Source organism: Cottoperca gobio, chromosome 17, assembly GCF_900634415.1.
Source record: "Cottoperca gobio chromosome 17, fCotGob3.1, whole genome shotgun sequence".
Lineage (NCBI taxonomy): Eukaryota > Metazoa > Chordata > Actinopteri > Perciformes > Bovichtidae > Cottoperca > Cottoperca gobio.
In genome coordinates, this window is record NC_041371.1 from 12,421,631 (window position 1) to 12,448,205 (window position 26,575).

The 26,575-nt window shown below is 40.2% G+C and overlaps 1 protein-coding gene across 3 annotated transcripts in view; it reads left to right on the forward strand.

The window, feature by feature from the left end:
• The first annotated feature begins 7,378 nt into the window (after positions 1 to 7,378).
• The window catches only part of gpc5c (glypican 5c), a 106,556-nt gene continuing 87,359 nt past the window's right edge, over positions 7,379 to 26,575 (forward strand). For all 3 annotated transcript variants that reach the window (XM_029454136.1, XM_029454137.1, XM_029454138.1), the window contains exons 1-2: positions 7,379 to 7,798; positions 19,066 to 19,227. In XM_029454136.1, the coding sequence (XP_029309996.1) occupies positions 7,621 to 7,798; positions 19,066 to 19,227 (340 nt within the window). In that variant the 5' untranslated portion in view covers positions 7,379 to 7,620. The remainder of the gene's footprint in view (positions 7,799 to 19,065; positions 19,228 to 26,575) is intronic.

Genomic DNA, 26,575 nt, shown 5'->3' on the forward strand with positions numbered 1-26,575 from the left:
CATGCACATACACAAGGGGACCGGTTTGACCTCAGTGCATGGCCCATGTGTACAAGCTCAAAGGAAGTATTTAGATCCTACTCACTTCAATGAGCACAAAAAGTGAGGAAATCTCAGGGGTGAATGGGTTAAACAAATGTTTCCACCTATGTGCACAACAGTACTTTTGTTTCGTGAACAGTGGAGGACGTTCCCTAAGGGACAGAATAGGAGGTGAAATAAGATACAATGGCTGCAACTTTTCAGTTCACACACGCTTACAGACACATAAAGACTTGCATACAAAGAGAAAGGCATTCAAGCTGCCTGAATACATTACTGAAAGCATGTTTTGCTGTATTCAAATTAATTTGTAGATTGAGTTTGATAATGAAATTATTGTTCCCAGCCAAGAGAGCGACACTGGTATTGTTTTCACATCGTGTGTCTGTGTGTGTCATAATGGCAAAATGTGGTCATGGAGACACCTACTGTAGCGGGAACTACCAGAGTCGGTTTTGTGTATTTTGCCAGGTGTTTATATGTTTGTCTGTCAGTCAGTCAGTCTGTCTGTCTGTGGACAGATGTTTATCAACGAGATTGTGTCGCAATTGCAAGATGCAGTCACAAAACTTCACAGATATGTAGTAAGTAGCAAGGTAGGAAGTGGGGAAGGGGTCAGTCTGTATTTTTTATGTTTATTAAAGCTGATTAAACCGATTGTGGGATGATACAAATCAGAGTAAGACATTTGATATGATTATATGGGCTGCGAAAGGCCAATAGTAACTTAGAGCCAAGCCTCTCACCTTCTAGTGACCATCTAAGGCCCATAGCATTAGGGAACATACTGTATGTTAAGTACTGGCACATTGCATTTTGGCTCAACAATATATATTATTTGTTTGTTAGCTCATTTTGGCTGGGTGCTGATCCTAATACATCTGATCAATGTTTTGGTTAAATACCTCTAATATCAAGCCAATAACATGCACTATGTCAATCAGTCTTTTAAGTTATTGTCAAAGTAACATAACCTTACCAGTTCATGTATGTAGTGGGCCATTGTCACATTAATTGAATGCTTACACATACAAACCAATGGGCCCTGCAGCGGATGGCTGGTACTTGGTTCAATCATGCACGTAATGATGTTGTATTGATCCACTGCTGTAACAGGCTAATGAAGAGTCTATGAAAACCATTAAGCCAATCAATTAAATCCCACTGAGGAAATAGAGTCAGAGCAAGGACTCTGCTTTACAAGGCTTTATTAAGTGCAATTTCTTGCTGTTAGGGATTGGCACCTACATGGTGCTACTGTAAATGGCATCTGTTTCTAAGGAGGGTGTGGGGGGGGGGGGGGACTGTCTGTGAGGATTGGTGGCATTCTCTGTTTTCCGTCTCTTGGAGTGTAATGCAGGTGAGGATGAAGAAGGCAATAGCAGGACAGATAGTGAGCCTGAAGATGTCAGACTCTCATTAAAGATGCAGCACGGCTTACTTCCACTATTCCCATCTTTAGCTGAGAGAAATGGAGCATAAGGTTCCTGCTCTGGACAACAGTGTGCAGACATTTGACCACTCCATGTTACATGTATGCTTGCACACACTTTATGTTCTCAATGCATACCATTTTGTGGATGTTCTGAATACAAGGTGCTCCATTACTTAGGAAGGTTTTTCCCAAAATATTATCCACATGTTTCTTAGAATTCAGCTAAACAGCATGTGGTAATGTTCTATTTAATCAAGCTTCCCCAAACTCATTTATCACCACTTCCTCCCTCCAGAGATGTCAAGCTGAGGCATGTCTCTAACAACCACCCTCCAGACTTCCCGCTGTTCCACCAAAACAAAGAGGTGAAAATGGGAGACTGAAGAGCGTAATCTCTCAAACAGGCGGGTGAGGGCTCCAATCTTGGGGGTTTAACCCCCTGTAAACCCCTTAAATACCCAGTTTAGAGGGCCTAGAACTGATGGGCTAAAGTCCCCAGAGATTGTTTACTAACTACTGGAGTCAGACACAGCATGAGGACACAGAATGAGAGATCCCCTGCCATGACGACTGCAGCCACCTCATCCTTTTGTAGACCAAGTTAAAGGATTGGATGGGCTTAATTAGCGTCACAACACAGTTAGGTTCATGGCCATCAGGTTAAAAGAAGTTCAGCAAGAGAATGCATTGCAGACTTTCTGATTATGGATAGATATTGTTCTTCAGGGATAACAAATTGATGCTGAGTGAACAAATGTCCTCTTTTCTGTAAATGCTATGTGTGACTGATGACCTACGGCTGCCAGCTACTAACTAGGGATACAGGAGATTATTTTAGTTCAAAATGAGAGCTTTCAAATAAGGTTTGTACTGGCCGTAAAGAAAATAGTGACTTTCTGTCACCTCATACAGGTTAAAATGACAGAAAACATGTTGTCCTTGTCACCTCCTACTGACCTTATTTTGAACTATGTTATGGTACTTCAGAAAACTTAACCTGCAAACATTAGCATCAAGGGTGTCTGAGCGATGACTCTGAAAATAAGGGTTATTGGCGCCATCTGCTGACCAAGTTTTAAAACATATAATTTCTCTTCCCTCACATGGTATAAATAATAAGTTCTTACCAGAAGCAGCAGCATCAGGAGTGTCCGATGTACTCTGTACATCTCTCTGTAGAAATAAAGATCTCACTGGTTTTTTTTTGTACTTCTTCTGAAATAGTCCAAGAGGATCCAGATATGAAAGTGATAGGTCCTGATTGCAAAAATATGATAAAATGCAATCAGAATCCTCAAATTCAAAACAAAAATTCTCAGGAGCATTGGACACCCCATTTAGTCTGGGCGCCTAATTTGGATTTAAAAAAATCATACACAGTAAAAAAAGAAAGAAAGAAGGAAAACATTGCAATTTTCTGTTATATAAGAATGGCCAATCATATCCTAAAACGTGCACACACTGTAGGCTACTGTATAACGAATATTTGCCTCAACACATATATAATTGTGGCTATTGATATTGGTTATTGCTGTTTCATTTGTGATTTCAAAGTTACGCTAATACTAACTATGAACAATTGGACAATTTACTGTTTAGACTACTGTAATAACTAATGATGACTTTTTTCACTGCAGACACTACACTGTGACATGTCATAACAGGAAAAGCACAGGTATTTAAAACGTTGATGATAGCTGCATTACACATTTTTAACTGGACACTAGTGTACAGCACACGTTTTTGCATGAACCCCCCCCCCGTTCACCTTTCTTAATTTCGGATACTCATTAAGGTACATTGGCAACACCTGTAGCTGGAACTGTATTTAATGAGAATAGTATGCATGACAACAAACGGGCTAGCTACTTAGTTAGCTTACCTTTTAGCGAGTTAGCTAACTAGCTACCTCTCGTCAGTAGGTTATCTATAGTGACAAGTTACCAGGGTCTATAGGCTCAAGTGATGGTGTATTCTGTCAGTATTTTTAAAATCTCCAAATTCGATAGTTTTAGTGGAAAAAAGATTGCTAGCCTACTGTTACGTAGCATGATGTCGTTCAAACGTTTTACCTTTGCTCCAAGCAGTTTATCTCAGGTAAGCTAAGTTAACGGTTATCACTTTGTCAGATAGCCTACACTGGCTAGTTTACTTTTTAAAAGTTTTTTTTAAGCATTGACTCTTATTAGACTGACTAGTTATGTGTAACTATAGCCTACACTGGTCTGTGTGTTATGCTAACTAACCTTGTTGAACTATGTCAATAATATAAACGAAAAACCACGGCACAGGTGTTTTGCACTTTGTAGACTACCATTATATAATTTCTAACTTTTTGCTCCCGAAGTTCAAACAAAATGTATTTTGCATTGAATAATATATTGTACGTTGTAATACATTAACAATACTCCTATGTAAAAATTGCATATAGAAACGGTTAAACTCCCCTATGAAAATGCATATACTCCTTACCAGTATGAACCATCTCAGTTCAAGCAGCAACTATTTTGACAGATGATTATTGGACACAATAGTGAGTTCTGATGATGACCTCCAAGCTTCAGGTTCTGCTGAAACTGCCTAGATCTTGATCATTCACTGGATTTGTTCATTGTTCATAAAACATTAACAATTGTTGAAGTGTTGAGACTAATTAAGAACATATTTGCCTTCTAGGAATGGAAGAAAATCTGAGAGCATGGTGTACTGCATGCAACTTTAGCACTTCAATGTGTTATAGCTTTTTGCTGATGGCCTGCTTCAGGTAAGTGGAGGTTGAGGCCTGGAGGTAGTATCATCTGGGAAAGATCGAGCAGGAGGTAGACCTGTTTGCCTCATAATAGTTTAATTAACTGCCCCTTGTGGTTCTACCACTTGCTCACCAGTTGTTGAGGTAAAATGCTCTGGCATAAGGAATCACATGGCTTTCTCATGCTTTGTTTGACCTCTGCAGTACAATAATCAGTGTAAATCAGAATAACACCAGTGATTAGGACAACATTCACACTATACCTAACTCAAGAGCATCCTCTACTGGAATGCTTTATATGTGCATATAGAAGCTCTTGGCCAATGTGTGCAGGCAGTACAGTAAGGAAACTGCAAAGCATTGCTCCATCTCTGTAGTACTTACATAAGTTATTACAGACTCAGCTGAATAAAGGCCTTTCAGTCTTTACTATGAAATTCACATCTTGTTTCACATCTAGGTTTAAAGACCTAAGTCTATGTTGTAGGTATTACACATGCCCTAGCAAGACTTGCCTGTTCTCAGGCAGCATGGTTTAAACCCTTGGATTAGACAAACCTGATGAGGCTACCTGTAAACTCAGACTTTATCTTCACTGCTGCATGTGCAGAGTGAGCTCTGGTGACCCTTCATGCCTTGTTTGTTGTTTTGTGGTAATTCTGATTGTTGTGGAGTCACTGTGTGACCTTACCCCTCATATAGCCTGGTTGCTTTTGCTTCTTAACCACTTGAAGAAGAGCTTTCGTGTTGTTAAAGTTATATAACGCATATTGTGGCAGCAGCTGTTTGTATGTTATGAAGGCCTTGGGATGGGTGGTTCTTTGTCCAAGCAGTTGCCTGTAGGTAGGAACTACGGAAGGCAGTCCACTTGGCCCCATCCCATTTAGATAATAACTTAATACAACTTAATGTCAACTCAATGCTTTATTTATGTAGCAAATTTGGAAAAAAGCAGGTTGCAAAATTGTTTCTAGACTATAGAGCCTTTTCACAGCAGACATTTTGACTTGTCATAGCAGGAGAAAACTCAGGTGAAATTGTTAACTTTAAAGATGGTTCAGTTATATTAGGTGTCCCAGTAATAATAAGCTTTAATAATAATAAGCTTTATTTGTATAGCACCTTTCATACAATAATTGCAGCCCAAAGTGCTTCACAGCAAAAACATAACAATTAGTACAAGATTAGACATAATAAGAGCATTTACAGTACAATAATCACAGTGTTGATGTAAATGAGTCTGATGTACCATTATAAAAATAGCAGATAAAATAGCAGAATTAAAATAGTATAAAATAACATTGGAATTCATGCCTAGTTTCCGTATCTGTGCCGTACTTAACGACCCTCCTGCCGGGAAATCACATTCATCACACCATTCTTGTAAATGTTTTAAACTGTCAGAGTCATATTTTGAAAGCATGAGATCAACAATGCGCCCCTGTAGCCCTTCAACTGGTTTGCTCCCTTCAGTTAAAGCCAGTTTTTCTCCAATACACTTTCTCTTTTTCCTGTGGTAAAACAGTCTATTTGATCTCAGGCTTTTCAAAAATGCACACTCTGAAATTCATCTCAGTTACTTTTACACATTCAATGTTAAACCAGGCATGAATTTATGAAATCATTTAAATTAGTTTAAAGTGGCACCATTAAAAGGCTAAAGTAAAGAGATATAAAATATCACTATTAAAAGGCTAAAGTAAAAAGATATGTTTTTAGCTTACTTTTGAAGATATTGAGCGAGCTTGCCTCCCTAATGTCTGCAGGCAAAGTGTTCCATAGCTTTGGTGCATAATTGCAAAAGGCTGCATCCCCAATCAGTAAGCGATTCCAGTGAGCCAGCATGCACAATACCAGTTCCTGCAGCCATTATAACTGTTATTAAATACTACCAACTGTGACTAGTCAAAACTTCTGCTGTGAAAAAGTTCTATTACAGTACATGTATAAACCTGATGTAGTACCGTGTCTGTCCAGGAGAAGGTAGTATTTAACATTAATTGATTAAAAGGAGAAGTGGTGACAAACGTTCAAAATGAATGCAAAACACTTAAATGTGTTATACACCTATTATGGTCCTAAACGAGAAAACTGTCATTTGCTGGAAAATACTGCGGAGTTGTAGGCCAATTACATTTTTTAATGATGTGTTTGGTTAGTTGTATGTCTGCTATAGTCTCAATCTGCAGGTGTGATTTCTCACAAAGTGCATGCCCTACAATGCCCTCCCGTCTTGGTCTTATTGACTACATTTTGAATCTTAAATTAATCTAAATTATTGAACACCAAAACTAAAAAACACATCATTTTGATTTTCATTATAGCTCTCCAAGACCTCTTACGGGATTCACCATAAACATACTTACAAGTAAAACTTGATATCAAAGGCTGCAAGGCTTACAATGAGGAATTACTGTGACAGGCAAATCAGTCTGGACAATAATCATGTTTTGTGCATTACATACAACATTTTGGCCAGTAGATGGCAGCAATGTGAATCAAATAACAAGCATTGCTATACAGCTTCAGCAACAGTAAACCCAGGATTCTCCATGTTGCAGGGAGAATCAGTTGCAACTCAACAATCACCATACTCTGAAAACTAAATACAATATCCTGTCCTGTTTTACCATATCCCTACCCCTCAAATATATTATTATATGTCTTGAAGAGATAAAAGTATATTGGCCTGCTTTGACTTTTTTTTCCTTAGAACCAGATAGCAATTTAGTGCCCTTTCAAAATGTTTAACATGGTCCCTTACTTTAGCAGTGACTGTTTATCTCCCTTAGTTGTAACATTGGAATTATTTTTGGTTGTGTTACAGAAACAAACAAAAAATATATTTAGGGGAAAGGTGTAGTTTTTGATATGATAATATTTGTGTAATCTGTTTTATGTTCAGTTGTAACACAGTTGCCAATATATAAGGAACCTTTTTGTTTCTTTTAATAATACCATGGGAAATTGTTTAGTTGTAGGGATTAAAAAGGTTGTTTTAAGGCTACTGACACTGCAATTCCCTATAGGGATATTGTAGTGAGTTTTAGTTGGGGCACTTAGCTGAAGTAAACAGAAAGGGAGGGGAGTGTGCGCATGGCTTTGGAAACAGGCATGCAGACAGCCGACCACTGCAAAGTGTTGAGCGCGGGACAGACTGGCTTTAGCTCACACCACTCTTCCTCTGTCCAAGAGAAGACCCTAAACCTCTGCTGTGAGGCACTCACACTCATCCCAACCAATAATGTGAAAATCAGACGGAAACGTTTGTTAGATGTTTAAACTCATCGTCGCTTCATTGTACTTGAGTGCCGTCTATTTTCAACACTGTGACACAGTTTGCAGCCAGGCTACAGAAGGCTATCCACAAGGATACCTGGTGTGAGATGCGGCAATGTCCCGAGGAATATGCCCACGCGTAAACTCTTGCGGATCATTTTGGATTTTGTCAGCGGTCATATTTGCGGTGAATGTGATCGACGTGGACGCGTACAGCTGTCATGAAGTGAGGATCGCTTTCCAGCTGCGGCAGGTCGGGCCGCTGCACCGCGTACCGAAGACACCTGGCACAGGTGAGCCAGTGGGTTAGGCACCTCCATGGTGAAGAGCACTTTGGTTAAAGCGTACTGCAAACATCATAGAGTGTGTTAATAGATACGCAGTCATAGTTGTTTAATTGATCTGCAGACAGAAGTAACACATTTAGCTTACACTTCAATTGTAGCTATTTCAGCAAACACCATGTGAAAATGTCTTAAATAGTTATGAATGCTTATATATTAAAAAGAAAAGAGAAGAAAAAGCCTTTAACATCATTTCCAATGCTTTTTACTATTCTGTGCTTCTGTCAAAAGCACACGTGGGTCAGTACACACCCACTGTGAGTGGTCTCCCTAAAAGCAAAAGTAAGCCCACTCAAGTGACAGCAGCAAGAGATTGAAAGGCTGAGATACAGAAAGGATATTTCTTTCTGGTTTCACTTTTGTCATATTGTCTTTCCTCATCTTAGTTATGTTAGTTGAGGAGACCTTTTTTTAAAGAGTTTGACTATAAAGTATCTGTCTGCTGCGGGGGAAGCTATTGGTTATGTATTCTAAACAATATCTGTAATTATCTTAAAGTAATTAAAGTGTCAGTCAGTCACTTTTAATTGATTCCAGACATCGTATCGGTCCATAGTTGTACTTAAGGAACACCTTAAAAAAACATGTCTATTAGTATATGTAACGTTACATGTTTAAATCACCCAGTATATTCCTGAATTTATCTTCTATCTATCTATCTCTCTCTTCCTCTCCTCTCCTCTCTCTCTCATCTCTCCTGCTCTCTCTCTCACTCTCTCTCTCTCTCTCTCTCTCTCCTCTCTCTATATATAATATATATATATATATATATATATATTATATATATATATATATATATTATATTATAGATATATATATATCCTCTCTCTATAATCTATCTATCATCGATTCTCTCTCTCTCTCTCTCTCTCTCTCTCGCTCTCTCTCTCTCTCTCTCTCTCTATCTATCTATAGATCTATAGGTAACATCTGGTCCATCTTGGTTTAAAGCATTAGAGCCTCTCCACAATTTCACATGGCCAGCTTCACATGCCACCAGCTGCTTAGCATACAAGCTGTTTGGAGACATTAAACAGTTATGTTGCAATGTTTCTTTGGTGGAGAAGCTGCCCTGCAGACTTTACAAGCTGCTGAGAGGTCTCATGTTGGGTTTAATCTCTGGTGGCTAAAGAGGCTACAATATTGTTTCCACAATAGAAGGAGTGAATGATTTGACATCTTCAGATTGACTTGTAGGAGTCGGCCACCACCAACTCTTTTGACCATGAGTCTTTAGATACTTGGGGTGACAAAGGCACATAAGTGTACATGCACTTGAGCTCAGGAACCACAACATGCCTATAGAGTTGTTTAGCACCTCTGCTGACATGGTTCCCGATTGAGTTTTTTGTCTTGTCAGATTTTTGTCAGTGCGATGCTTGAAAGCCGCTTCAAATGCCTTGAAGGTTTTGTGGTGTGTGCTTTCCTCCTGCACACTGAGGAAAAGTTATTTTATGAGAATAAACATTGGTTCCAAATCTGTTTTGGAGGCAAAATGCATTTTTAGCGGGTTTAGGCTTTGGTTCAACTATGTTAGCTTTGCTTGAAAGTTGTTCTGAAAGCATAGCAGGAGACTCCATCACTTTTGACAAATTATGTCATGTTTCTTCTATGTGGGGCCATTTCAATTTTCATATATATTTGAACACAGTACATTTAGTTTTTCATTGTGTATTATAGTTATGTTTTTACTGTAGTCTTTTAAATCTTTTTGTATATGTCCTATACATGCATTTCTTTTTATTGTGAGTCTTTTAGTACTAGTGCATTTTTCCTGGCAAATACTCAAGTACCAGTAGATGAATATACAACTATCTGTGTCTACAGACCAAGATCCTTGCAGCAATAGTTGCAGGTTGGTGGCAGCTTAAGTATCACTCAGTCTGAGTATGCAAGCTGTAACAGGGAGAAGAGCAATAGATAGCTGAGTGGGAAACATACCTAGAGGTGCATCTGAACCACTTGATATGTTTGTTTAGCAGGGTGTCACTACTAGCAACAGAAGATGTCAATTTAATTGCAAGCAGTAGTTTTGGGTTGGCTCTTAAAGACAGCGGAAGGACCTTGGTCTTCTGAGGATATAAGCAGTCTGCAGCAACAAGCTTGCGTGACAAGCTTTTACAGTCTATAGTGCATTGACAGACGCTGCATATGAGTATTTCAGCCTGCAAATGCAGCTGGTGTTGAGCATTTTACCTGCAAGTGAGCAACGTGGTGTAAAGGGTTTGCAATAGTCTTTCCTTTTTAATGAATTTGTTTTCCCCACCCTTTATATTTTATTTCTGAGACGCACCCTGTGTAACGTTTTTGTAAAAAAAGGGCTGCTATGATCCAAATACAAACTGCGGCTTTTTGGTCGGGACTATTAATTGATATAAATATTTGTGTATGTGTAAAAGGTGTGTTGGACTGCATTCACAGTCCACAGCTTCTCCGCTGTCCCTTCCCCTTCACAGCTAATCAAACATTGCTGTACCTTCCCCAGTACATTTTGGACTTCTATCTTATTTTTATTTTTATTTGTCCTTCTCCTAGAGAGGTTGTTTTGGGTCAAGCACAATCTTGTCTTCAAAGCACTGACCAATGAGAGAGGGTGTTTGAGTGGGAGATTTGGTGTATATGTGCGTGTGTACACAATTATGCTACTCTGCTTCAGTTCTCAGATCAAATGCCAATAAAAGCAACTCTTTAAATTTGAAGTGGCAAAACTTCAGCCCTTTTCACAGTCTGATGTTTGTTTTAGGATACAGTGCTGCGTTTCATTCATGTGTGGCGAACTGATTTCTCACTAAGCGCCAGGAGTGTGGCAACAGGGAACTTTAGAGCTGGCCAATTGGCTATGATCCTATATAAAAAGAATTGCACTTTTACGGTACAGACATTTTTTACAATATTTCTGTTTTTAATTTGTGTATCCAATGAAAACATCTAGTGTTATACGTAGTGATAGTGCCTTTATGATTTAATCAAGAGCAATGTAATATCCTGTTAGCTAGCAGAGGTGGAAGCTCAAATGTAATGTAGCTCAATGGAAAAATATTTCTCACTACAAGTAAACATCCTACCTGAATTGATTCCTACTATTACTCTTATTTATTTACAGCTAATATGAATATGAATTTGTTTTAGTTTCTAGTATACCAGAATATAGCTTAGAGGCATTCCTAATTTAAAGTACAAAATAATTAATTGCATGTTTGTGTTGAAGCCGTGTCATTGAGTGACCATTAAATGACTGTGGAGTATTTTACTAATACTGTATGTCCTTGTGTTGGATTATTTCAGGCAAAATATTTGCTTTACAGGCATTACATATTTGTTCCCTGGGCCACACATTATATAGAGTGACTTTATCTCCATGCCAGATTCAGCATCAAGGGAACTTAGATAATCAGTGACATGAAGTTGCTTATCCTGTGATTATTTTGAAGAGTTATGACCACTTTGGTACTGTGGTATCCAGCCAAATGCTCCATATTGAGATTACTACAGGGTGCCGATATAGCCTTTTGGAGATAGATCATTTAGAAAGCAGACAGCTAGCAGTGCTGCTCACAGACGTACTAATTCTACAGCTAGCTTCCTCGATAATGTCTTCAGATATGATCAACCAATTTTCCAGCTCAGTTAAATCTATCTGATTGAGCAGGGCTTATCTGATTGTGTACATACCACACACAGAACACTTACTTACTCTACTGCCATTCTCTGATTTATTGAGACATTAACATATTTTAGTAAAAAATTATCTTATAATGAATACAAGGCTAGCGGGGTCATGTGTTAATAGCAAGGGAATGGGAACACAGTGTGTTATCACATCCTTAACCAGTCACAGTGTCAAGCCTTGGCAAGCTCTCAAAGCATGACGTGTTCTTTAATTTGGCTGTAGTTATTCTTGATTCCATTTTTAACTTGGCCTTTCTCACAGAGAGAGCATACACATGGTGCTACACTTACTGTACTCCATTCACACAAAAAATCATTTGTCATCTGTTTTTTCTTCTCCTGTCAATCTCTCAACTACCTACTCAATGTAATGTAAAATTCACATTAAATATTTTTTTTGTAAAACTAAAGCCATTCGAAACCATTGGTGGTACAAATAAAAGTGTCTTTTACAACGTCTTCAAGTAAAAAGAATATTACAGATTATTGAACTGACGAGCACCTGAGGTGCTCTTTCTCCAGCCTACCCTAAACACTCCAGCCTTACCAGTGTTGCCTCAGTCTGAAGCTGATTACTTTGTCTGAGTCTGTGTCTATGCAACATCTCTTATTGGATTTCAGCCTAAATCCTGTGTTTGAGTCGATTATGTACTACCTAACCCTCCTGGATTCCTACTGTGGTATAGGCTGATTCGATTTTATGAGGTTAGTAGACTGCCAAGTATATCATCTATGTCTCCGATAATATAACCATTTAGACGAGACGAACCTTCTTGTGCTCTAGGGACAGAAATAGTGCATGAGAGGAGAGCTGGATTCTGAGAGAGTTTTTAACAGATTATTTGAAATGTTAACATAATTACTCTGCCAGTCTGTTGATGAGTACCCCTCTGATATAAGGCTGCTTTATCAGGTCTGCATCTATCTGCCCACCAGCCTCTCTCTAATCTCTGTCAGCCCACCCTCTGCTCTCTGCTCTCTGCCGTGGCTTTGGACCCCTGTGCCAATCACTTTAGGCCGTTCCAGCTCGGGGTCTGGGAAAGCTAAACATTCCAGTTGAGTTTCAAAGTTGTCCAAAAATCCAAGTATGCAGCAAAGACCCTTTGAGACGTGTTTTCATTCAACATGGTCCATCCAAAACACAGCAAATCTGTATAGAGTAAATATCCTGTATGTTCGGTGGATCGGGGAACTTCAAAGGGAACTGGCTTCCTGAGGCGGGAGAAGGGTTACTGCATTAATTGCCTACTTTCTAACAAAGTTATTCTTGTTCTCCAAAAAATATCAAAACGGCAGCATCAGGAAACCGCAACCCCTCACCGTCATCAACACATTCCAAATCATAACAAAATCTCCATACCATATTGAGGAGATGTAAGCTGCATATAAATCATTTTCTGAGTGCAGGAGTTTATGCACGTGTGTTTGAGAAGGGTGGTTATAACTAACCATCTTCTCAGCAGTATGCTGTATTCAGCTCTGCTACTGTAGTACCTCATATTGAGAATGGCATGTGAGTTAGCAGGACAATTATAGAGTGGTAGAGTTTCTCCACTCAGGAGTTTTGACTTGTGCAATGAAGGGCACTGAGGTGTTGCTGAAGGGATTGTGACTAGCAAGTCAAGACCCCTGAGCCATGGCTTTAATACGGCAAATTACTCCAGAGGTATTTGTCACCTGAGGACGATTAAGGGAATTAGGATTCAGAGTTGACATCCAGTCTGGAGAGCAAAGCGTGTTAAGGTTTAGCCAGGCAGAAGGAGTAGCAAACACATTGGGCTCTAATTACAAAGGACCTGTAGAGTTCAGTTCTCTTGGCCTATTGGAATCTATATGAAGTCACAATAAAGCCAAGACTTGTTATTTGAAATCAGATGAATAGCTACAGTTTGTAGACAAAATATAATTTACAATTATTGACAAACATTGAAATTTGTAAAATAAAATAAAATCACTGTAGGAAATGCTGCTTCAAAAGTGTCAACCCTCATATTCTGAATATGTTATACAGTATATCTCAAAAGTGAGTACACCCTTTAGATTTTTGCAAATATTCTGTTATATCCTTTCAGGGGATAACATTATCCTACTGAAACTTTGATATAACTTAAAGTAGTCAGTGTGCTGCTTGAATAACAGTATATATGTATTGTCCTTTGAAAATTACTCAGTACACAGCTGTTAATGTCTAAACAGCTGGCAACAAAAGTGAGTACACCCCATAGTGAACATGTCCTAATTGTGCCCAATGATGTTGTTTTCCCGCCCTGGTGTCATGTGACTCGTTAGTGTTACAAGGATTCAGGTGTAAATGATAAGCAGGGCTGTTAAAGTTGGTGTTTTGGGCACAATTCTCTCTGAATGCTGGACAACATGGCACCTCATGGCAAGGAACTCTCTGAGCGGCTGAAAAAAAGGATTATTGCGCTTCACAAAGATGGCCTTGGCTATAAGAAGATTGCCAACACCATGAAAATGAGTTGCAGCACAGTGGCTAAGATCATACAACGGTTTTCCAGGACAGGTTCCACTCGGAACAGGCCTCGCCAGGGTCGACCAAAGAAGTTGAGTCCACGTGCTCAGCGTCATATCCAGAGGTTGGTTTCCAAAAATAGACGTGCGAGTGCTTCCAGCATTGCTGCAGAGGTTGCAGAAGTGGGATGTCAGCCTGTCAGAGCCCAGACCATACGCCGCACACTGCATCAAATCGGTTTGTATGGCCGTCGCCCCAGACAGAAGCCCCTTCTGAAACCGATGCATAAGAAAGCCCGCAAACAGTTTGCTGAAGACAATGAATCCAAGAACATGAGTTACTGGAACCATGTCCTGTGGTCTGATGAGACCAAAATAAACCTGTTTGGGTCAGATGGTGTCCGGCGTGTGTGGCGGCACCCTGGTGAGGAGTACCAAGACAAATGTGTTTTGCCTACAGTCAAGCATGGTGGTGGCAGCATCATGGTCTGGGGCTGCATGAGTGCTGCCGGCACTGGGGAGCTGCATTTCATTGAGGGACACATGAATTCCAATATATACTGTGACATCCTGCAGCAGAGCATGATCCCCTCTCTTCGGAAACTGGGCCGTAGGGCAGTTTTCCAACATGATAATGACCCTAAACACACCTCCAAGATGACAACGGCCTTGCTGAAGAAGCTGAAGGTTAAGGTGATGGACTGGCCAAGTATGTCTCCAGACCTAAACCCAATTGAGCACATGTGGGGCATCCTCAAGAGGAAGGTGGAGGAGTGCAAGGTGTCCAACATCCGTGCGCTCCGTGATGTCGTCGTGGAGGAGTGGAAGAAGATTCCAGAAGCAACCTGTGCAGCTCTGGTGAATTCCATGCCCAGGAGGGTTAAAGCAGTGCTAGATAACAATGGTGGTCACACAAAATATTGACACTTTGGGCACAATTTAGACATGTTCACTATGGGGTGTACTCACTTTTGTTGCCAGCTGTTTAGACATTAACAGCTGTGTACTGAGTAATTTTCAAAGGACAATAAATCTATACTGTTATTCAAGCAGCACACTGACTACTTTAAGTTATATCAAAGTTTCAGTAGGATAATGTTATCCCCTGAAAGGATATAACAGAATATTTGCAAAAATCTAAAGGGTGTACTCACTTTTGAGATATACTGTATCTCTGTGCAATTGATCTCTTCTCACAAGTTTTCAACATTTCAACACCTACAATGTGGGCACAATCTGTGTGACCTCTTCACAACTCAGCTGTCTGTCTTCCAACACATAATCTAAAAAAAAAAAAAGAAGAAGAAGAAGGAATTGCTTAAGTATTTATAGCAATGACATACCTTAATCATCACTGACACAGTGGTGTGATAGTTGAAGAGCGATTACCAGTGAGTAATCAAGGTGTGGTGTCAGTGAAAGGTCCAACAAATAATCTGCTTATTCTTTGGCAGCAACTAGCATGCAGATAACTGGCATTGTTGAAAATGCCAGTTATGTGATGCATACAAGAACAAGGTACAGTGAGGTCAACCTAAAAGAATTATAATTAAAACTATGCCACAGAATCTTTCTGTCTGACTATGGCATTAGTGAGTGAGGCCACCAAGACACTAGTGTGAAGTAGCTACAGGGTTCCATGGCTGAGTTGGTGAGGTGAAGCATACAATAACTTTATGGCAGAGTGACAAAGAGAAAGTAAAGTTTGAAGTCAACTGAAATGACGTTTTGGCCTATTTCCCAACCAGAAATAACAAATCCAAACAAAGCTAAATCTATGCAGGAATGTCTTTAAATGCAACAATGCTGATCTCAGCCAAAATCAAGTCAGAGACCATCACAATCCACCCGATCAAACATTTGAAGCAGGGCTTGAAAATTGTTGTTGAGTCGTGGTCCCTAAGCAATTTGACAGAGCTTGAGTAATTTTGCAAAAAATAATGGGGAAAAATTGTCCAGATGTTTAAAACTGTTACTGTTGCCAAAAGTGCTTACTAAGGTTTGACTGGAAAAATTAATGCAAATGTTTTGAATTTGTGTGTGTGTGTGTGTGTGTGTGTGTGTGTGTGTGTGTGTGTGTGTGTGTGTGTATAATATATATATATATATATATATATATATATATATATTGTTTTTAACATTTAACACACTTTAAACCCCTTATAAAATGCTTAATTGTCATCAAACAATAAAAAATGAGAACCCTTTCACAGGTGTGTGTGGCCTGTATTCTGAAAGTGTAAATGGAGTATGGTATAAATAATACATGTGTTACTCAAAAACCCGGCAGTCAGATATTAATAGATACTGTATGTCCTACATTGTAGCTCCTAATGACGCTTAGAGTCCTTGGAAGACTGTTGCCCTGAGTCCTCAATACATATTTTACGCTTCAGGCAGAAGCAACTAAATTGCTGTTTGTTAATATACTGTACGCATATAAAATATTTTCTAAGCAGACTCATCAATATGTTTATGCAAATAGTGAGTAATAGCTTCTAATGATTCCAGAAAGTGGTGTGGTATACAGTATTTGTGACGCAGTCAGCCTGTCCTCACTGCTGTGGTGGCTTTAACAGCCAAAGTCTTTCTGAGTATCACTTACTCCATGCAGCTACTCGCAAGGGACGGAGAGGCCAGGCTGGATTCCACTGTGAGTCCCTGGATATTAGTTTCATATCACAGATAACACACAAACACAAAGGAGAGAAAGAGCCAGCCAGTGAGGAGGTCAGGGACAGAAGAGGAGAGAGGACACACACCAAATATGGTGAAATGACAACCTTAAAACAGAACTAAAACAATATATCATGCTTTCAACAGGCAATGGATATCTGACAAGTGGCACATGCTTCCCATGTGGCCTACAGCTTCCCAGGAGCTCAATTAACACATTAATTTGCTTTACCAAGGGCTCTACTAAATGGCACTTAGAATGTCTAGCTAAGAGTTTCACATTAAGACTTAATCACTATCATGAGAGAACCGGTCTAGCTTGTTATAGGTATGTGTTACGAATTAGATTATTTAAACACTGATATTTATTGATTTATTTAATGACAAACATGTACTTATTTCTTTTTAGTAGTTGGTGGACATCTCAACAATATGAATTGTTTGACAATCTAACTTCTAGGAAAGACATTTATAGTTTGTTGTTGCATGTAATTCTAACCAGACAACCCATCTCTTATACCTAATCTGTGCTGCACAGTTGCACTTACCCAGTAAAAGTACTGGACATATTCTTGGATTGCTTCTATTGGTTGGTGAGGTCATATTAAAAGAGATCCATTTCATAAACTGGGTGTCACTAAATCAGATGGTCAAAGTATGATGGCATTTAACCCCAGAATGAAATAGACCGCCAGCAGCATGTCTTTGTGACCTAGGTCAAAGACATAGATTTAGAACTGATATACCCAGATTTCTTTTGGAATTACTTCTAAATTGACCTGTGAGGTCATTTTATTTATTTTATTTTACCAGGTATATTCCAATTGAGATTAAGGATCTCTTTTACAATGGAGTCCTGGTCAAGACAGCCGCATAAAAGAAGAGACAGACACTATTTAAAAAATCACATAAAAAACAAAACAAGCACCAGTCATGCATTGGGAGATGTCATTAACACTTGTTCTATTTAAAAGTTCATGTTAATGTGGGTTTAGACCTGTAAATATTCATAGTTTGTATGTTAAAACTGATTTCTTATTTATATCACACTCATCAATAACATTTCAAAACCTGGTAGGAGGTACATCGAGTAGCAGATGTAGCCCAAAACAAGAGCGTAGCATTGTATTTTGTCATATATATACTTTATACATTGATGGTTAGGGTAAGCAACATAAAGTGGTATCCCTCAACACACAAAAACCAGGATACGACTTTGCCATAACAGTATACCATGGAGACAGTATGGAGATGGAGATAATGAGCTGTAAGGGGCAGGACAGCCAGTTATGACTTCACTCGTCTGGCTTTGGGATGGGAACAAATGGAGCCTCACTGGGTAATTAAGAGACACCCAGGCCTCACTGGGATATGCCAGGCAAATGGGAGCGAGGGAGCAGAAAGGGAAAGAGGGATTGAGAATGCAACCCTATTGTGTTTCATGGAGGGATTTGAACAGTGAGGCACTGGTCTTGCGGTCTGTCCTAAGGCCATGCTTTAGGCTCTGGTTACAACACCTGCCTCCAGCCACCCCCGTCAAGCCCTTCCCCCTGTAAAATGAGTTATCATATCAGACTTCAGCATTATGGAAATGTCCCTGTTTAAGGAAATGTGTGGGAAAGGACCATTTTAATAGCCCATGCTAATTGTGACCCGCCTCAGTGATGTCATTACAGTGTTTATATGTGTAGCGATGGTGAGAAGCAGGTGACACTGGCAGGACAGGGTGGACCGCTGATGTAATTGTGCCTGATTGAGCTGTTCTTTGGATCATAGTATTTGCAGTTAGGTCATTGCATGCATGTGGTTGTTTTTAACCGCAATATTATGGCTATTGACTGTCTAGCATTCAAGATGATTTCACACAAATTACTTTGTGTGTGTGTTTGTTTTAAGGTAAGTAAATTTAGTCTGTTCGCATTTCAAAATGCGAGTGCATGCATGCGTTTTTATGGGACATACAGTATACATACAAGTACAAATATATGTCTTGGAAGATATGTGTGCAATTGTATGAGCAAAATATATTTATATATTTAGCAGGGACAGTATTTTTAGCAGGAAGCGTGGATGTATTCTTGGTCTACTTTCTCACCCTCCCATGGTGCCTCCTCTGTCTCCCAATGGAGTTATGGAGTTATAGCCTGTCTATCTATGTGCATACTCAGGACACTATACATATACTCACACATATTTGCACAGCAGTGTAGAATCATATATCTATGTCACAGGATAAAAGACGTTATCTTATCTAATACAAACTGAGATGCCTAAATTCTGCCTTACTTCCATTTCCTGTGATATTCTTTTTATGTTACCAGCAGACTTAAAAATGAAAAAGAAAGATAAATGCTGATTAATTAAAGGATATGCTGTTTTTTTCTGCTTGACTTTCCTAGATGTGGATCTGTTGGTTTGCAAGCACCAGGGTCCATCCTGCTGCACCCGGAAGATGGAGGAGAGCTACCAGTTGGCTGTAAAGAGAGAAACCCTCCACAATATTCAGTCCTACAGCTATGAGCTTGAGCACCTCATCTCCGGCCACTCGGATGCCTTCCAGGGTAAGTGCTGGGACAAAGGGGCCAACCTTTGGTTGGATGAGTTGTTGATGGAAAGAGATGTTGCGTGCTTGGTGAGCTATCTGGTACATCCTGTCGCTACTGTACCAGTACATGGGACTGATACCCTAGAATGCTAGCTTCTGCAAAGTAGTTCATTTAAAAACTTGACCTTGCTTCATGCTGACCTGAAATGAAACTTATGCCCCTTATTTGAATCCAATATTAAGCAATACAAACAAAAATACTCTGTTTGTTTTCTTGCTTCCAAAGAATATTTATTTGTCCAATATTTGGTAAAACAAAGTTTTTACTTAGTTCCCTAAGGTCACTGTAGCTGGAGGCAGGCAAGTGTGCAACTCAGGAAATGGGCATGGCTTCACTCCCCCTCTCCTTCCCTTCTTCTGCGGGTTTGGCAGCAACAGAACTGTGGAGAGGGATCACTGAGGGTAAATGGGGAAATGAGGGTATAGAGGCCTTTTTCTCAGTCTGGTGGAAGATGGTCTGCTTTGTCATTATATTACCCTCCTGTCAGGACAGCAACACAATTACTGGAACCCTTGAACAAATTACAGTAGTTTTGGAAAGTGAAACAAATTTTGTTTGCTTGTCTGGTTTTTATTTTCGGGTGTATTTCTTGGTTGTGATGCTTCTTTGGTAGCCTGGTCAGTTCAGATTTCTGAGTGCCGAATAAACAAGCCCCTGCTGCAGACACAAAGCCTGTTTCAGCTAGGTCTTGTCTGCCAAAGGGTTTTGTACTACGCCCAACTGAATCAAGCAGCCCACTATTTGACCAAGCTTGTCCTTCCTCTTCCTCGAGTGATTGCAGTGTCATTTAAATTAAATATTTTCCAAAATAGATCAAGTGTGTCCTCCCCAAAACCTCCAAACACAATCCCACAGAGGGCGGGAGACATGCTTTGGATGTTTTTAGTGTTACAGGAATTTTGGTACCGTGCAATTAGTTTTATAAGACAATGGACTGCTTAGACGCCATGTTGGCCAAGTGCTATTTTATGATGGATGTGGATGTTGGTGTCCAACTCATATCATATGTGGACAAATGTTGTTATAGAGAATTAAACTGTTTTTGGGAACGGTCATGGAGAATGGATTATTTTCAGACGGTGTTGTCATGGAAATGATTACTGTCATGTTTAACTTGTGTCATCCGGAAAGGATATACACCGTCACATAGTGTCACAACGTACTAAAGCACAAGTTCACAGAATGATGGAGATATCTTTCAGTTGTTTTACAAGCAGGTTACATGAATATCAGTTACCATGTACCAAGTCGTCATTCTGATATTTGTCCTTTTCATCATCATTAAGATCTTTCCCTTCTTACCTCATGTCTGAGCCTGTTTGGAGTATGACGATCAGGTGTTCAACATATCCAGAAAAGGCCAAGATGGAAAATTAACAATAGAAACTGGAGTATGGTGGTGCCGAAAGAATTCTGATGTCACTAGCCCTCAATTTACAAGGCCTTCTAAGGACAGTCTCTGTGCTGTCTGACTGCCTCAAGTGGAATGTGAAGTAGCAAGTGGCTCATATACCGCATGAAGTAATGAGAATATGATTTTGGCTGTTAGCCTTGGTACTGTTATTCACACGCTGGAACATTGGTGGAAAATTGTTTGTGGGTAGCTTTCTTCTCCTACCCCTTTTTGTTTGTACAGTGTCTTTCCAATTGCAGCACATGCAGTTTACCACTGAGCCACTTGACTACATGCTAAAAAGCTAAAAGCTGTTAATCCGTTTATTGGATAATTCTTTCATGATGTGGCCATTATTTTCTCTACAGCTTTTCATCTCTCCGTCATTCAAGTCATACCGCAAATCTTATAACTACAAGTCCTTTATGTGTGTGTTTTCTTTATCCACTGTAATTTTTATTGTTTTAACTCAAAATCACTCCTGCTGATAGCCAAAAGGACAAGCCCATTAGAAAGGAGATGGTGTGTGTGTGAGTGTGTGTGTGTGTGTGTGTGTGTGTGTGTGTGTTTTCTTTGGCCTGCCTTTGTTTTGACAGCCCTAAAGGTCCTACTGTGCTTTGTCTTGTGTGGGAGTTGTCATGTCATGAGTATGACCCCATAAACACAGACCACATTTATTAATGTGGAGAGGGTCTTCCGCTGATGTTTCTGATAATGTATTAGTAACAGCTTTAATTGTATGTTGCATTAACAAAAGCTTTCTAGTGAAAACAGAACCAATAATTGTTTGGGATTGTCCAGATAATGACGTCCACTTTTACCCTGCGGCTGCCGCACCCTAAGTCATGCAGGCAGGTTACATCTTCTTATGTAACAGCCTCCTTCCCCCGTAGTATATCCTCTTCTCCATTTTTCCTCTTACCATTGAACTTTCCCAAAACTCACACATAGATAACCCTCTCTCATTCACACAGACACAAACAAACAGACAGGTAATGAGTGTTGGGGCCTGCTGGTGGATAGGTGTTAACCACATACCCCAGTCTAAGTTGGGCCAGTTTAGAGCTGCCATCAAGGGCTTTGGCCTTTCAGCCTGTTCTAGCCAATCAGATCTGGAGTAATCTTACTAGCTGCACGTCTCTCTGTGGCCTTCTATTTGGCTAGGAAAAAGTTAAACAGATGGATTTGCCACTAGATTCTTTGTATGTCTGTTCGCCCATGCTACTCGTTAATCAGTAGAGCTGTTGGGTTAGAGCCTTACTTTTAATCAGTTCCAACAAACCCTCATATAAATTACTCGTTCAGTCCAATATGCAGCAATCTCTTGTTGGCAAATTGTTGCGCATGCAATCCAAATCGTTTGTTAGCGTGTTTGCATGACAGGTGGGAATGATGAGCAAGAGAGTAAGTATCTGGATATACTATGTACTCACACTGCTGGGGAGCAGATGTCAAGAAAATGCTGACACTTTTGATCACTAGTGTCACCGATATGAGCCCACAGCTAAAGGCCATGTGTGTGTGTGTGTGTGTATGTGTGTGTGTGTGTGTGTGTGTGTGTGTGTGTGTGTGTGTGTGTGTGTGTGTGTGTGTGTGTGTGTGAACTGAGCATTTTGTTCATGTGCATTTTGATCATTGTGTGTGTGCGCATACATGTATACAAAAAGACATGTGAGCATGTACAATATCTACCACCTTTATAAGTCACCACGACCACCTCAGGGTTAAACTTGTCCTCACAGGAGTTGACAAATGCTTTCCAGATAAATGTATTCTGCTGGCCCAGATATCTCTCTATCATCAAGGAAAGTGCATCTCGTTTAAAACTTTAGGTGCCCTTCAGTGAAAGGACGAGAAGAGATGAGAAAGAACGAGAGAGACAGAGACAGAAGAGAGAAAGAGACCATGGCAAGGACAATGCCTTTCGTCATTGAGGCGACATAATTAGTTGATCCTTGTCTCATCATCCAGGAACTCTCCCGACCCCCCCCCCTCCCCTTGTCCTGCGAGACAGCATGTTCATGAGTGTATGCAAGAGACAAAGTGATCAAATCCACAACCTGAGGCACAGGAATACTTGGGGGCCTCAGCAGCTGATGGTAGAATGCAGAACACTGACTGTATAGTTTGTTGGTGCGTCTCCACCTGTGACTGTTAGTGTCCTCAGGCTTTCCCAGGTGGCTGAGTTCAACCTACTGTAATTGTCTCACTGACTGTTGGAAATGTGCAGACTCCCTGATTGCCTGTTTGGTTACAGTAGACTGTATTCTCCATGTCTGTTGCTCTTTGCACCGCGGTCTCTCATTCCCCTTTAGGCATAGGCGGATAGACAAGGATATCTAGCCTATCATATCGAGAAGATTCTTATGCTGTCTTCACTGTCAGGATCATCCTGGGTGGCTTATTCAACACACCCTATGTTAAGGCAACTGTCTTACTGATTAAAAAGTGATGATTTATGTGTGTTTGTGTGGTCATGTGTGTGTCTGCATGTCTATGAGTGTGTGTGCAAGTGATAGGAATGATGAATCACTTGGCTGCGGTCGCCTATATTCATTCTTTCGTAAAATGAAAATCCCTCTATCTATATTGCAATCTCTCTTCATTTGTCTGAAAGTTCTCTCACCCATTTTGCTTGTGATCTTTTTAGCCCGTTCTCTCACATCATTATTTATTTTTTTCCCTCTCACTTCATGTCTGCATGTATTTTTCTCTGCAGATGTTTTGACCGACAGGGTTATTGCTCTAGAGGCTGATGCTTGGACACAGGATGACATTGCGCTGCACCATGAGCTCATGCTCAAATTAGGGAGGATATCCGGAATCCATCCCTACACGTCTCATTTAATCATACAGGGAGGAGTGGAAATGTGTTTATGGACCTAATAGTGGGAGCGAATATATTGCGTATTTGAGTGTGTACATGTGAGTGTGTCCTAAGTATTTTTGTGTTTTTATCTACGGCCTCTTGAGTCTCTTGAGTAGACATGACACATAAGGGCAGGATGTGTATCCCTCAGAGTTTGCAGGACTTAGGCTCGCTGGGAAAAGGGGGGAAAGAACAAAGGGAACGAGGGGGGAGGGAGGGGAAAAGCTCAGAGCCTCTCACAGTCATAAAGTCACACTCAAAGCTTCCCTAATTACCTCTGCTTTTCATCTGCCCTTCTCACCTAAGCATGACAATGTGAGAATCAAGAGAAGTGGGGAATAAGGCCTAAAGAGGGAGAACAGAAAAATGGGACTTAGATCTCATGGTTACCTAAGTTTCAGTGAAGCGTGCACAGGTGTGTTTGAATGTTGTTTATCAGGTGTGTGTGTAATGTGGTCTGCCTTTTCAAAGAACGTTAAATCAACAGCTTTTTGCCCTGCAGATTCACTATGTACTGCTGCTCTCAGAAAACTCCCTCTTTCTTCCTGGGCGTCTCTCTGTCTGTGTTCCATGCTTTGCCAGCATTGGTTGCTTAACAAGAGCATGATGGTTCTAGGTGCGCTGCAGGGAGCCCTCATGTCTCAAAAATAACCCAGTTGCCAAGAGTGCGCTCCACAGAATTGACCTATAAACACAACATTCTTCTCCATCTTCTTCTTCACCCCAAAAGTCTCCTTTCATTTTTCTCCGTCGTTGTTATTCTGCTCCCCAGCAGCCTCAGTCTCCCTCACCAGTCATCCATGCTCCCCAATATTGCATCCAAAGCCTAAACAAATAGGAGTTCTTTGTAGACTAGCCTGCCGCCAGTCTCCACAGCCATAATTTGACATACAAGCTGAAATGAAACTGAGATAAATACCCCTTTATTTCTCGCCAATACCACCTCATGCAATGATTTTCTGACATTTCTTTTCAAACACTATTTTTGATGCTGCCTTTCAGCTAGCCTCAACAAACACTCTTGCTGTAGACTAAGCTTCATGAATCTCACTACTATCGTATGAGCATAATAAGCTTGATGTCCAAGGAAGTTTCTCTGTAATCTCAGACAAAGTCGCATCTCCCAGGGCTTGTTCTTTGTCCAAGAGAATTTGGCTTTTCTGGAACACAATCTGTCTGGCTGGCTGATGGGATTTGTCTCTATTGCTGCTGATCGGTCCAGCCTGGCCTTTTCCTGTGTCGATGTTGATTCCACAAGCTATAAAAATGTTCTGCGCGTGTGTGTGTTTGTGTGCGTGGGTATGTGTATAAGTCGGAGATATAGATCTGTTTGTGTATAGCAGCTGGCTGTCAAAATCTTGATCAGAAAATATCAGATAACCATCATAATTGACAGACTTCTTCCCTGTCTGGTGAAATTGTCACATCTACCTTCGTGCAGTTTATGAATGAGATATTCTTAAGGGAAATGCTGGTGGATTTTGACCAAAATACGGTCATGCTTGGAGAACTGAGGGAGTATTGGTAAGACATAGCGTGAGGAAAAGAAGGGTTGAACATCCTAAATTGGCCAGACTTGCATGTCTGTGAGGGAGAAATGTTTCCATCCGACGCCTGTGGGAGATCTGGGTGTGTACTTAATATGTGCTTTTAATGCATAAGTGGATGAGCGTCGTGATGTACATACCTCTGTTTTGTGACTCACACTGTAACTTGGGCCCAAAGTAGGTTGGAGTTGGCTTTCCATCTTCCGTGTCTAACCACCAACTCACTTCATCACTCCCTCATTCAAGTCAACCCACTTTCCTCATTACGCCCTGTGTTGGACACTTCTCTGCTTCCTCTCCTTCCTCCTGCTCGCCTCTATGGCTCTGAGCGCACCATTAAGGAGTCCCCAAAGGCTTAATTCACAAATCCTACAGTCATTCATCCATTGTATTCCAGAGTAGGAGGTACATTAAATGAGAGAAATGGCAAAAAAAAAAAGATATCGTTCTGAACCTGCCCAGCCGAGTCTTGTTTGTACGATCTATGATGGATTATGATATCTGTATTGTCTGCCAAAATGAACCGACTGACAGACAGTCTGCTCTTAATTCATCCACAACGGAGTCTATCTCTGGCAAAGTCTTAATGCTGGAACTAATGATGGAATTTCTCCTTTTATAAATATTTTTATGAATTTATCTTGATTATTTAGTATTTTCCTTTCAGCCCACAAAATGGATTAAAACGTTTTTGTGTTGTTTTAATGGCATAAGGATAGGGGCTTAGGCCTTATCAAAGAGTGGTTTTGGCTCATAGTTGAAACCTGTGTATGAACGATTCATATTGAAGCTGAAAAATGAAAATGGGCCACACCTGCTAAGGAAAGTGGAACATATTTCATTAGACTCCCTTTCATCTTGGATTCCTTTCACACCTCAGTCAGTTTCAGAGTCTGTTTCATGTTAGCCTAAATGTTTCTTTTCTCTTTTCATGAAAATCTGGAGTCCAGTCTCTTTCTCCGGCCGTCTTTAGTCATCATCAGTTTCCACTTATGTAATGGGTCGTTACCTTGACAAAGCTTTTTTGTTTATAAAAAAACACAGGCTGTCATCAATGTAACAAGGTTTTGGAGGAAATGCCACTATTCTATTTAGATTCACATATTAATATTCCAGTCTGCTGTACAGTAATAAGTCACTGGCAGCTGATTTGCAGTTGCATTGAATATAATTGTTATTACAATTCTTTCTTTCCAGTCCTTTTTTGGATGTGCATGTTCTACTTTTCTCCACTCTGCAGATCGGACCAATTCTTTACAACTCAATCTCGAGAGTAAAATGTGTGTAGCAGTTTCTCTAAGGTGTAAAAATGATATAGACTTACATACTGTATGTGCAATAAGACTGCTCATGCTCATGCATTCCTACTTGTGCAACTGGCATACTTTTAGTTGTAGCTTTAAGTAGTTATCACTGAGTGCAAATACTTTTTGTGTATGACACTGTGCTGCTCCTTAGCACTACACTATATCAAACGAGACACTGTGATTTATA